Source organism: Colobus angolensis, unplaced genomic scaffold (assembly GCF_000951035.1).
Source record: "Colobus angolensis palliatus isolate OR3802 unplaced genomic scaffold, Cang.pa_1.0 Scaffold267, whole genome shotgun sequence".
In the NCBI taxonomy this organism is placed as follows: Eukaryota; Metazoa; Chordata; class Mammalia; order Primates; family Cercopithecidae; genus Colobus; species Colobus angolensis.
The window spans coordinates 649068-660076 of record NW_012115899.1 but is presented as its reverse complement, the minus strand read 5'-3'; the positions used below and the strand labels follow the sequence as shown (position 1 = coordinate 660076).

General features: G+C 46.8%; 1 protein-coding gene across 1 annotated transcript in view; it reads right to left on the bottom strand.

The window, feature by feature from the left end:
• Positions 1-6387: 6387 nt before the first annotated feature.
• LOC105515668 (chromosome unknown open reading frame, human C17orf85) overlaps positions 6388-11009 on the bottom strand; it is a 35327-nt gene continuing 30705 nt past the window's right edge. Inside the window, exons 11-12 of the mRNA XM_011947506.1 lie at positions 9516-9717; positions 6388-8148 (exon numbers count right to left, since the gene is read on the bottom strand). Coding sequence (XP_011802896.1) covers positions 7913-8148; positions 9516-9717 — 438 coding nt within the window. The 3' untranslated portion in view covers positions 6388-7912. The remainder of the gene's footprint in view (positions 8149-9515; positions 9718-11009) is intronic.

Sequence of the window (11009 nt, the reverse complement as noted above, 5' to 3'; positions counted from 1 at the left end):
CAGTTGGCCAGGCTGGTCTCAAACTCCTGACATCAGGTGATCCCCTGCTTTGGCCTCCCAAAGTGCTGAGATTACAGGCCTGAGCCCCCAGCTAGGTGGTGTATAAACTTTAAAAAAGCAGAGATTTCTTCCCACAAATGCAGATTGGGATCTCCACATGACCAGGTGCTATGGACTGAACTGTAAATGCCCTCCAAATTCATATGTTGAAGCCCTAACCCCTCATGTGGCTCTTCTTGGAGATAAAGCTTTTAGGAAGTAATTCAGGCTAAATGAGGTCATAATCCAGTAAGATTGGTGGCCTTACAGGGGCCGTGTGCAGGCACCAAGAAAAGCCTACGTGAATAAGACAGCAAAAGGGTGCCCATCCTCCGGCCTCAGATCTGTGGGGGACTGAGGGGGTGATGGGACAGGGAGAAAACAAGGAGTGGATTCTCTTGTCTTTTCTTAACTAAGGGTCTGGGAGCGGGAGGGCTGCACTGGGTGCTGGGACCAAGGGTACAGGCGCTTGGATCTCTTGTTTACAAGCCCCTACTTCTTTCCTGCTGTCTAACCCATACTCCTGAAACCCCTGATGCTCCCTGGAAAGGAGAGCAAGGGTCCTCAAACACACATGAGCACTAGAAGGAAACTGGAACTCATCCCAGTTGAGCCCTCCTTTTGACAGACAGGGAAGCTGAGGCCCAGGGAGGTGAGGGGACTTGCTCAGTCTTTCCAATTGAGTATGTGGGGCAGAAGGAGTCCCCAGGGCCCCGGCCCCAGCCGCCGTCCTATTTGACTTTCCCCAACAGGCATTCTACCTGAGCTAAAAGATGCTGCCTGCCTCTCCCAGGCCCTCTGAGGAGAAGATGGCCACATCACAAGATTGAAACTACCACGAAAATCCTAGGAAGGGAAAGGAAGGTGAGAATTCTTTTTTTTTTTTTTTGAGATGGAGTCTCACTCTGTCACCCAGGCTGGAGTGTAGTGGCGCAATCTTGGTTCACAGCAACCTCTGCCTCCTGGCATCATGCCATTCTCCTGTCTCAGCCTCCCAAGTAGCTGGGACTACAGGTGCCCGCCACCATGCCCAGCTAGTTTTTGTATTTCTAGTAGAGACGGGGTTTCAGCATGTTAGTCAGGCTGGTCTCGAACTCCTGACCTCAGGTGATCCACCCACCTCGGCCTCCCAAAGTCCTGGGATGACAGGCGTGAGCCACCGCGCCCCGCCTGATAATTCTCTTCTGCCAATGGTGTGGGCCTCTCCACCTCACTAACCTATGCTGGCCCAGAGGTGAGGGTGACAATTTGAGGTAACACAAAGTCTCAACTACTTAAGAATCTGGTCATCCAGAGAGGGCCCCTGGAATTGCTCAAATGAACAGGTAAGAATCCTGAGGCAGGGTACTGACCTTGGTAGGCGAAATACAACCTATACTCTCGAGTTTTATTGACAATTCAGCAAAATTCCACTTTGATGCCTCACAACTACTTAAAATAGGCTTTTTGAAGCAGCATGTCCCTAACCACTCCAAGGAACAAAGTTCTGTGAAATGTTCATAGATTTTCATTGAAAAAAAAAAAAAAAAGAAAAAAAGCTACAATATTTCTTCTTCTAAGATTTATTTTATAAACACGTAAGAAAAGTTCTAGATATTTATTGCGGGTCTGGTTATGCAGTAACAATCTGCCTTGATGCAAGTGTGCCATTCTCAATATCAAAAGCATTCTCTTCTTTTAGTTCGTAAAAGAAAAACATGGTTTAACTTCTAATTATTAACTTCTTGTTATTATAAGGTTTAAAAGCAATTACTGTACTTAGGTATCAAACTTATTTGTGTAGCAACTAATTCATCCATGAAGCCACAGTTTGCCGTAGCTTCACAGCAAATTTTGACTTAAATCTAAAGTGCGTGTTAGCATCTCACCATCACTTAATGCTTTGAGTGAGAAGTTTGAGGAATGCTGCTTTAGGCAAAAGAGCCACTGCAGGACTGAGTTCGGTTCTTTTCACCTGCTCTGGACTGCTGTCACTTTCCTCACCAACAGGACCACAGGCTTAAGAACTGGCTCAGCCGTCCTTCTTTGGGGCCTATTGCCTGCCTGCCAGCTTCCTCTACGTCTATCCTGGAACAGATGAATGCTTTTCTAAAAAATATTTTGGACTATCTGCGTGATTCCCTAGCAAACGCTTTAGAGAGCCGGGTAAGCTTCAGCTCCGACATGGCCATATCATTAAAATGTGAAGTTTACTCAGGTCTACTTAATGAGATTTTTTTTTCTTATACAAGCATATGCACCTCTGAATAATTAATCTTCCCTTTTTCGAATCTGGGGCTTTCATCTAGAATTAGACTAACCTGCAGACAATGATGCCAGAGCTGGGCTGCGTTACCACAATTCATTCATTTACCAAACACTTTCGCAGCACTGCTTACTCTGGGCTGGCCTGATGAAAGGATACAGAGACACCACCACAAAGAACCTTGCTCATCAGGAGCTTGCTTACCGGCTAGAAAGGAAAATACAACATGAAAATAAAGCATTGTATGCACATGGCAGAAAAATGACTAGCCTGTCAGCGGGCTCCAGAGCCTCAGAGGATGGAGCCATTCCTGAGGCTGGAGGGTTTACAAATTCATCCCATCTTTCCAGAAGACCTGCTAGGTGCCAGCATGCTGGTAGGCACTGGGGAAAGCCCAGTGAACAAGCAGACATGGTCCCTGCTCTCACGGAGCTTACAGTCTAGCAAGACAAACTAGGAACAAGAAATTACAGTCCAGTGTAGAGGTGTGCGGGGTTATAGGGTACAGTGATTTGGCATTATACACACATTTCACTTAAACACAATGGCATCTGTCTGAAAAAGTTTTTAACAAAGGCAAACAAATCAGTTGTTTGGGCCATTCCACTGGCCCCTCCTTCACTCCGTGAGCACAGACAGGAGGGCGGGCCCGGGCAAGCTCACGCCTCTGCTGCCCCTGCGGCCGGCCTCGGTTCCCAAGCTCCCCAAAAGCGATCTTCTCGCCTAAATGTGGTTCTAACACCTAAAAACAAGTGGTTTTTGGACAACGCAGCCCTAACTGCAGGCCAATCACTTCACCTGGTACTCAACCAAACAGTAATCTGTTCCCACATGGGCAAGAAATGACTACATGGGAACCTCAAGATGTTGGGTCTTCAATATGGCACCTTCCTTAGATTTCTAAGAGGAATTTCAGTTACCCTCCATTTTTACCTTAGACACAGACCTTAGAACTCAGTCCTGGAGAGAGCCAAGACTCTTCTGTGGCAGCACCCTGGGACACAGAGAAGGAGCCTAGACTCTGGCTCTGGAAGCTGGGGATTGCCTCCTAGGAGGGCCCCTAAGACCCTAAGTTGGTGAGGGGAACATTGAGGCGGGAGGGGGAGAAGCCTGGGGGGAAGCATTTCGCTGGAGGTAGACACAGTTCTGTGCACAGTCTGTAGGGCAAGTGAGATCAAGATGCGTTCAGGAGGCTGGGGAGCAGAGGGCAGGGGAGACGGGGAGAACAGGCCAGGGATACTGCCAGAGGACTGACTTTGGCGAGCCTTATAAAAAGCTATCAAAAAGGGTGGAATTGATGTGTGTATGTATTTTTTGAGGCAGGTCTTGCTCTGCTGCCCAGGCTGGAGTGCAGTGGCTTAATCATAGCTCACTGCAGCCTTGAATTCCTGGGCTCATGCGGTCAGGAGTGTGGAATTTATTCTCAGTGCAATAGTGAAGCTTTGGAAAAGTTTCAAGCAGAATAGTAACAGAATCAGATTTATATTTAAGAAAGTTCATCCTGAAGCATGTGAAAAGGTGCCCAACATCATCAGTCATTAGGGAAATACAAATCAAAAACCACAATGAGGGCCAGGCGTGGTGGCTCATGCCTGTAATCCCAGCACTTTGGGAGGTCGAAGCAGGAGGATCACTCGAGGCCACGAGTGTGAGACCAGCCTGGGCAACATAACGAGACCCCATTTGTACAAAATGTATTTTAAAAAGAAAAAATAAAAATGAAAAACTACAATGAGATACCACTTCACACCAGAAAATAATAGAGTGTTGGTGGAGATGTGGAGAAACTGGAATCCTCACACATTGCCGGTGGGAATGGAAAATGATACAACTGCTTCGAAAAACCTCCTGGCGGTTCCTCAAAAGGTTAAAGGTAATCATGACCCAGCCATTCCACTCCTAGGTATTAACCCAAGAGTCATGAAAACACTTGTCCATGCAAAAACTTATATGGGAATGTTCATAGCAACATTATTCATAATAGCCAAAAAGTAGGGCCAGGTGTGGTGGCTCACATCTGTAATCCCAGCACTTTGGGAGGACGAGGTAGGCAGATCACCTGAGGTCAGGAGTTCAAGACCAGCCTGACCAACATGGTGAAACCCCGTCTCTACTAAAAATACAAAAAATTAGCCAGGTGTGGTGGCACGTGCCTGTAATCCCAGCTACTCTGGAGGCTGAGGCAGGAGAATCGCTTGAACCCTGGAGGCGGAGGTTCCAATGAGCCGAGATCGTGCATTACAGCCTGGGCAACAAGAGCAAAACTCCGTCTCAAAAATAAATAAAGAAATTAAAAATATATATATATTTTATATATATCCCAAAAGTAGAAACAACTCAAATGCCCATTAACCAATAAGTGGATTAAAAAAAAATGTGGCGTACCCATAAAATGGACTATTATTCGTTAATTTTTGAAAACGAAATACTGATACATGCTATGTGACATGGGTGAACCCCAAAAATATGTGAAGTCAGTCACAAATAGACACACAGTATATGATCCCATTTATACGAACTGTCCAGAACAGGCAAATCCACAGAGAGAGAAGGAAGATCAGTGGTGGCCAGAGGCTGAGAGGGAAGAGGGGACAGGGAGCGCTGCTAATGGGCTCAGGGTTCCTCTGGGTGATAAAAATGTTTTAAAATTGATTGCAGTGCTGGTGCACAACTCTGTAAATATACTGAAAGCGACTGAAGTGTACACTTTTAATGGCTGAACTGTCTGCAAATTACATCTAAATTAAGCTGGTAACAACAACAAAGGTTCATCCCGGCTGCGGTGTGCAGAACGGAGAAAGGGCAGAGACCACTGAAGAGGCTGCTGTACAAATGCAGCTGGAAAGGACAGTGGCTGAAGTAGGGGGGCGGTTCACAGGATCAGACTACAAGGGGGCCAGAGAAGGAGACTCCATCCTGCAGTGGATGCCACAAGTTCTCCTGGGTACCTGGTAACTCTCCAGAGAGGAGAGGGGGAAACAAATGAGGTATCTGCAATTACCATCAAGCAGCAAACATGGATTTAAAATCTCCTACCTATAAGACTAAGAGGAATACACAAAGTGGGTAGCCCTGTGCCCACAAGTGCAGGGAGCGTCCAGGGTAAAAGCACGCCCAGCTGCCTGCCAGAGGCCTGTCCTGACCATCCATTCTCACTCCTAAACTCCAAAGAAAAGGCCTCGTCATTCAGGACACACTCAAGATGTTGCAAGATCTGAGTGACTGAGAGTGGGTTGAAGGGTTAGAGAGGCTAATAAGGCCAGTAACTCCGAGAAGTAAAATCTTTAAAGCTGCCTTTCCGGGTTCTCTCTGTGTGTCTGTGAAAACTGAAGGCTACTCAAGTGTGTATTTTTCTTGGTTAGATCAAAGATGCAGTTTTGACTGCACACCACCTCCTTCCAGAACGTCTTTGCTGATCTCCAGCAAGAGACTGGTGAGTGCTGAAAGGCATGGAACAAATGGGCCTGAGCTGCTGGTGGAAAACCAAAAGGAAAGTCTGCGAAGAAGCGTATTCTAAACTCTGCAGAGGCCATGCCCGCTGGGGCTGTGACCACAAGACATCTCTGCCCCATTCACAGAACGAGAGACCGTGCTGGGATGGGAAAAGCCCCTGTCCACACCTCACGCTCGCTCTCAGTTGTCTCCTTGGCGCTTCCTCCAGCCACCTGCAACAGAAATTCATGCTGCAGCCCACCGCCATCACAGCTTGGGAAGGGAAAACCGCCACTGTGACGCACCAACAAAGCCAGGAATTCTGGTACCAACTCATTCAACTGCTAGATGGGAAAACTGAGGCCCAGATCCATGGAGCAGAGCCAGGGGTTGGCATCCAGGTCTCTGATTCTCAGACCCCTGCACTTCTCACTCTACCAACTCCCCAAACCCTGACCCTTCTTAAGAACGTGGCCCTCAGCCGTGTGCTTCACAGGGAAAGGAAAGCTGAGGAATCTCAGATGCCTTAAGTCTCAACTGGCAGAGAAACCAGAACCATCTCTCTCCTAGAATCCTATTAGGAAGCTGAAATATATCACGGTTATATGCTCTAATATCTCTAAAGGGAGGGAGAAAAAGCAGGTTAATCAACAAAATACGGGACAATACAGTTTTTGTTGCAGCTCTCAAATCTTGCAGCCCTTTACTTCCTTTATTAATAACAGTGCTCTGAATTCATTCGTGCCACAGTGTAATCAACTATCAACGTGACCATTATTAGCTCGGCCACAAGTACAGATCACCAGGATTCAGGCTGCCCTGTGTGCGGAACAGCCCAGGCAGGTGAAGAGTTGTGACATTGCAAAAAGGACCACGGCTTACGACCATGTCTAACTCCCACGTTCCAGCAAACCGAAGCGAAACACTGTTTCTCAAAACTGCAGAGGAATACAAAATTAAATACTACAAACCAAAAATCAGACAGCAAGAAGAAACAATCTACCTCCTCCTAATGGTAAAATAATCTGAAAGGAGTTTAAAAATAAACGAACTAAAATTTTCATAACTATTATCTTCTCTGCCAATTTTCAAGATGTCTTCGGGTGCCACAACTTGGGGACAGAAAGAATAAATATCAATGTATTAACTTCTAGAGTGATAATAAACAACAGGACCCATCTCAGATGGATGGATTTTTTTCCTACTCGAGCCAAAAAGCAAGCTGAACTCTATGTACAACAGACAGGCTATACAACTAGAAGCACTTAAAAATAATAAGACTCCTCTCTCTGCCTTCTTCCAAAGAATAGAATATATATTTAACAGCACAAAAGAAGACACCACTCGAGCTTCCCCTTTAGCCAACAGGAAGAATTTCCACATATAAAAATTAAAAATTTAAACTTTCAAATCATTTGTGTTCTCAACATAATACAGACTTAAAAATTCTTTAACATTAACCCATAATCCCACCCCCAGCACAAAAATCAACCCCAAATCCAGACGTCACAGTTTTTTGTTCCTAAAAATCCCACAGCACTGAACTTGATCTTCACATCAAGCTGACAGCAAGTAAGAGGCCCATGACAGGAGCAATCCCCGAGGGAAGAACGGAAGCACAGTCAGCGCTGCAGCTCGTATCTACCTGGCGGCACTGGCGCCCCTCTGAGGTCAGGTCGGTGAGAGTCGCCCCACACTAGGGTCCCGGAAGGGTGAGCTGGCCGCTTCCCTCCTCTTCCCCCTCGAAGGATGTCCAATAAGCACCTGGGAATTGACTTTTCTTGGGAAAAGGGTGCTGGTAACAGCTGTCAGGGCCAAGGCAATAGTGAGAAGTTCAGTTCTCTGCTCTTTGGATGAACTGTGTAAAACATTTCTTTTAAAAGACACAATGTTAAAAATATTAAGAAAAATGTCTACAAAATCTGGAGGGCTGCCTTTTTCTCAAAGGGTAAAGCCTGTGGGGTGATGGGAAAGGAATCGAGGGCCCAGAACTACAACTCTGCAGCGAAAGATAGAGATGCCCTTGAAAATGTGTCACATTCTTAAGACGTCTTGCCGAAGTAGCAAGAGCTGAGAGGGTGACTGTGTGAGCAGGAGCGAGAGGGCGCCAGCTCCTGCGGGGGAGGTTCCTACTGCGCGCCCCACCCTGTGCAAGAAGGTCAGGTTTTAGGGCAGTTGCCATAGGCCCCAGGGGCATCAGGACTCTGCCTCTGAACCAGAGCTGCTTTCCCGACTAACTTCAATCTGGAGAGACGGTAAGTTATCTAACCGGCTCTTCTTTTGGCGAGACCGCTCTTTCTCCGTGATCAGAGCCCCCCACGCCCGCTGCAGCTCCGAGTCGTCTTCCTCAGCGCCAGGTGCTCTGTGACCCACTTTCTTCGGATTCTTTTCTTTGGTCTTGGGTGCAGATCCTAGGCGAGTCCATAAATTACCTGTTTGGACGAGATGGCATTTCACTTTCGCGGTCAGCGCTAAGAACCAGGGTAGTACTGAGGGGGCAGTGGCACTGCCAACACCTGCTGTGCAGGAAATGCCAGCAGTCTGTGGCGCCCGCCATCACAGTGCAGCCTTGGGTAGGCAAAATCTCATTTCCTGGACCGCAGCCCCCGGCCTGCAAACAGAAGGGTCTGGAGCCAGCAGGGGATTCCCACCGTGGGGGATGGGTCAGGTTCCTCCTGTCACCAGACGCACCAGAATCGCCTGAGAGGCTGCTGCTTCCTACCCCTGCCCTTCCCTGCTGAGACACCACCCGCTGTGCCGATCCACTCCGCCAGGAGTAGGCCATTCCCAGCGCCTTTCCAGCTCCAACATTCTACAAATCGATGGGCCGACTACACTGTAACATTTCAGAAATTCTGCCCACTATCAATTTTTGAAATATATTTTATGAAAATTGAACAACAGAGAAATACGTGTTTAGAATTTTGTGGAGAGCCACATTATAAGGCAATTAAAAGCTGTTTTTGAGACAAGGTCTTGCTCTGTTGCCCAGCCTGAAGTGCAGTGGTGCTGGCTCCCACCACCACGCCCGGCTAAGTTTTGTGTTTTTAGTAGGGACAGGGTTTCGCCACGTTGGTTTGGCTGGTCTCCGCTTCCAAAGTGCTGGGATTACAGGTGTGAGTCACGGTGACTGGCCTAAAAGTTTTATTTATAAAGATTATAAAATGTGGCAAACAACTATGATAAAATGCTACGTGAAAAAAGTAGGACTTGTATGTGGACAAAGACCAGAACAGCTCACAGGAAACTAAAAAGATGGCCGGGCACGGTGGCTCACGCCTGTAATCCCAGCACTTTGGGAGGCCGAGACAGGTGGATCACAAGGTCAGGAAATCGAGACCATGGTGAAACCCCGTCTCTACTAAAAATACAAAAAATTAGCCGAAAGCCGGGCGCCGTGGGGCGCCTGTAGTCCCAGCTACTCAGGAGGCTGAGGCAGGAGAATGGCGTGATCCTGGGAGGCGGAGCTTGCAGTGAGCTGAGATCACACGACTGTACTCCAGCCAGGGGGATAGAGCGAGACTCTGTCTCAAAAAGAAAAAAAAAAAAAGAAACTAAAAAGATTTGTGCCAAGCAGAAAGAACCAGGAAGGTGTTACTTTTTCTATTTTCTAAGTGTTCCTTACTGTTGGGATGATGCTGATGCTGATACTGATGATAACTATAATGGAAAAGGAATAATCACTTATGTCTGGCATGGGCTGTTTCTGGCCTTCTGCTAACAAAGTATTTCTCCAACACACCCATTGTCCTGTGCTCTCACTGAATCCCCATTCCCATCGGTTTTAAGTGTTACCAACCTGATTTCTTCTCCCGAGTGTCGGCGTAGAGGCCTTTAACATCTTGCCTGGGAACACCGAGCCTACTATGCACATCAGAAGAGGGCTCTCTCCGAACGACTGGGTTACTACTAAAAGCCTTTTCCGGAGAATATGGTCTTTTTCCTAATCGCTGGCGTATATCTGAAAAAAGAGAAAAATTGCACCAGTGACCATGCGTGTGCTTTATGCTCGGAACCAGCCGCCTGAGACCTCTAAAGGATCTGGCACTAACTCCCGCCCCGCCCCCCAAGTGAGGACACAGGGCCTGACAATCAGGCTGCTACGTAGTCTTCCTTTGTAGTCAGCATGGATATCCCTAGGAAAAATCGGACATAGGGGCTGTCAGAGGAAAAATCCTCAACTGACTGCTCCAGAACTAAATTTCTGAAGAAACAACCTTTTTTTTTTTTAAAGCAGAATCAAGCAGACTAAATAATGTACAAAAGTTTCAGCGAAAAATCCTGTGAGCTCCCGGAAAGCGGAAGGCACAATCTTTCAACATATAAGTAGTTTCCAATAAACTTATTACATTTAACCAGTAAATACAAAGAGACTGGAAAAAGCAAAGGATCAAAATGTGTTTTTCCCTCAATCCCCCCAGAAATCTGCCTGTTCTCTGGAGTTCCCTGTAACAATGACAGCAACAACAGAAACACGTTCATTGGCGAGGCCCTGTGCCGAGGTCTCCTCACTTTAGCTTCTCTCGGACAGCAGCACCCTGGTCTCTCCGGTCACTGAGGCCTGAGCTCCTTTCCTCCAACACTTCCTAGCACTGAGTCTTCCTTCACAAGACTTCCTGTTCTTTATCCATTCTGTCTCCACCGACCTAGTTCAGGCTCTTGTTACTTTTTTAACTCTCTACCCCACCCCACTCCACCCTCAAGTTATCTTTCTAAAACAGATATAAGATCAGGTTACTTCCCATGTGAAAAAAAATCAGGTTTGCCAACAGAGATCCTACCCTCTCCAAAGCCTGCCTCTAACGCTACTTTCTCTGAGAAACCTTTCACAATTTCCCTAGTAGATCCATGATGGCTCTGCGTCTCCTCCAAAGGCTTCTAACATTCCTAGCACCTAGCCCAGGGTCTGGCACATAGCAGATACGGCTACAGACCTGCGGAATCAGTGTTTGAACATAACAATGATCTAGTTCAAACTCTTAACCATTCAGACAACCACCTAACTTAATTTCTATTATTCCTGCATATAAAGTATACCAGTGTCATAGAGTCAAATATGGTTGGCCCTCCTCATCCATGGGTTCCACATCTATAGATTCAACCAACTGCTGATTGAATATATTTGGGGAAAAAAAATAAGACATAACAGTACAGCAAAAAATAATACAAATTTTATAAAATACAGGATAAGAATTTATACTGTATTGGCCGGGCACGGTGGCTCAAGCCTGTAATCCCAGCACTTTGGGAGGCCGAGACGGGTGGATCGTGAGGTCAGGAGATCAAGACCATC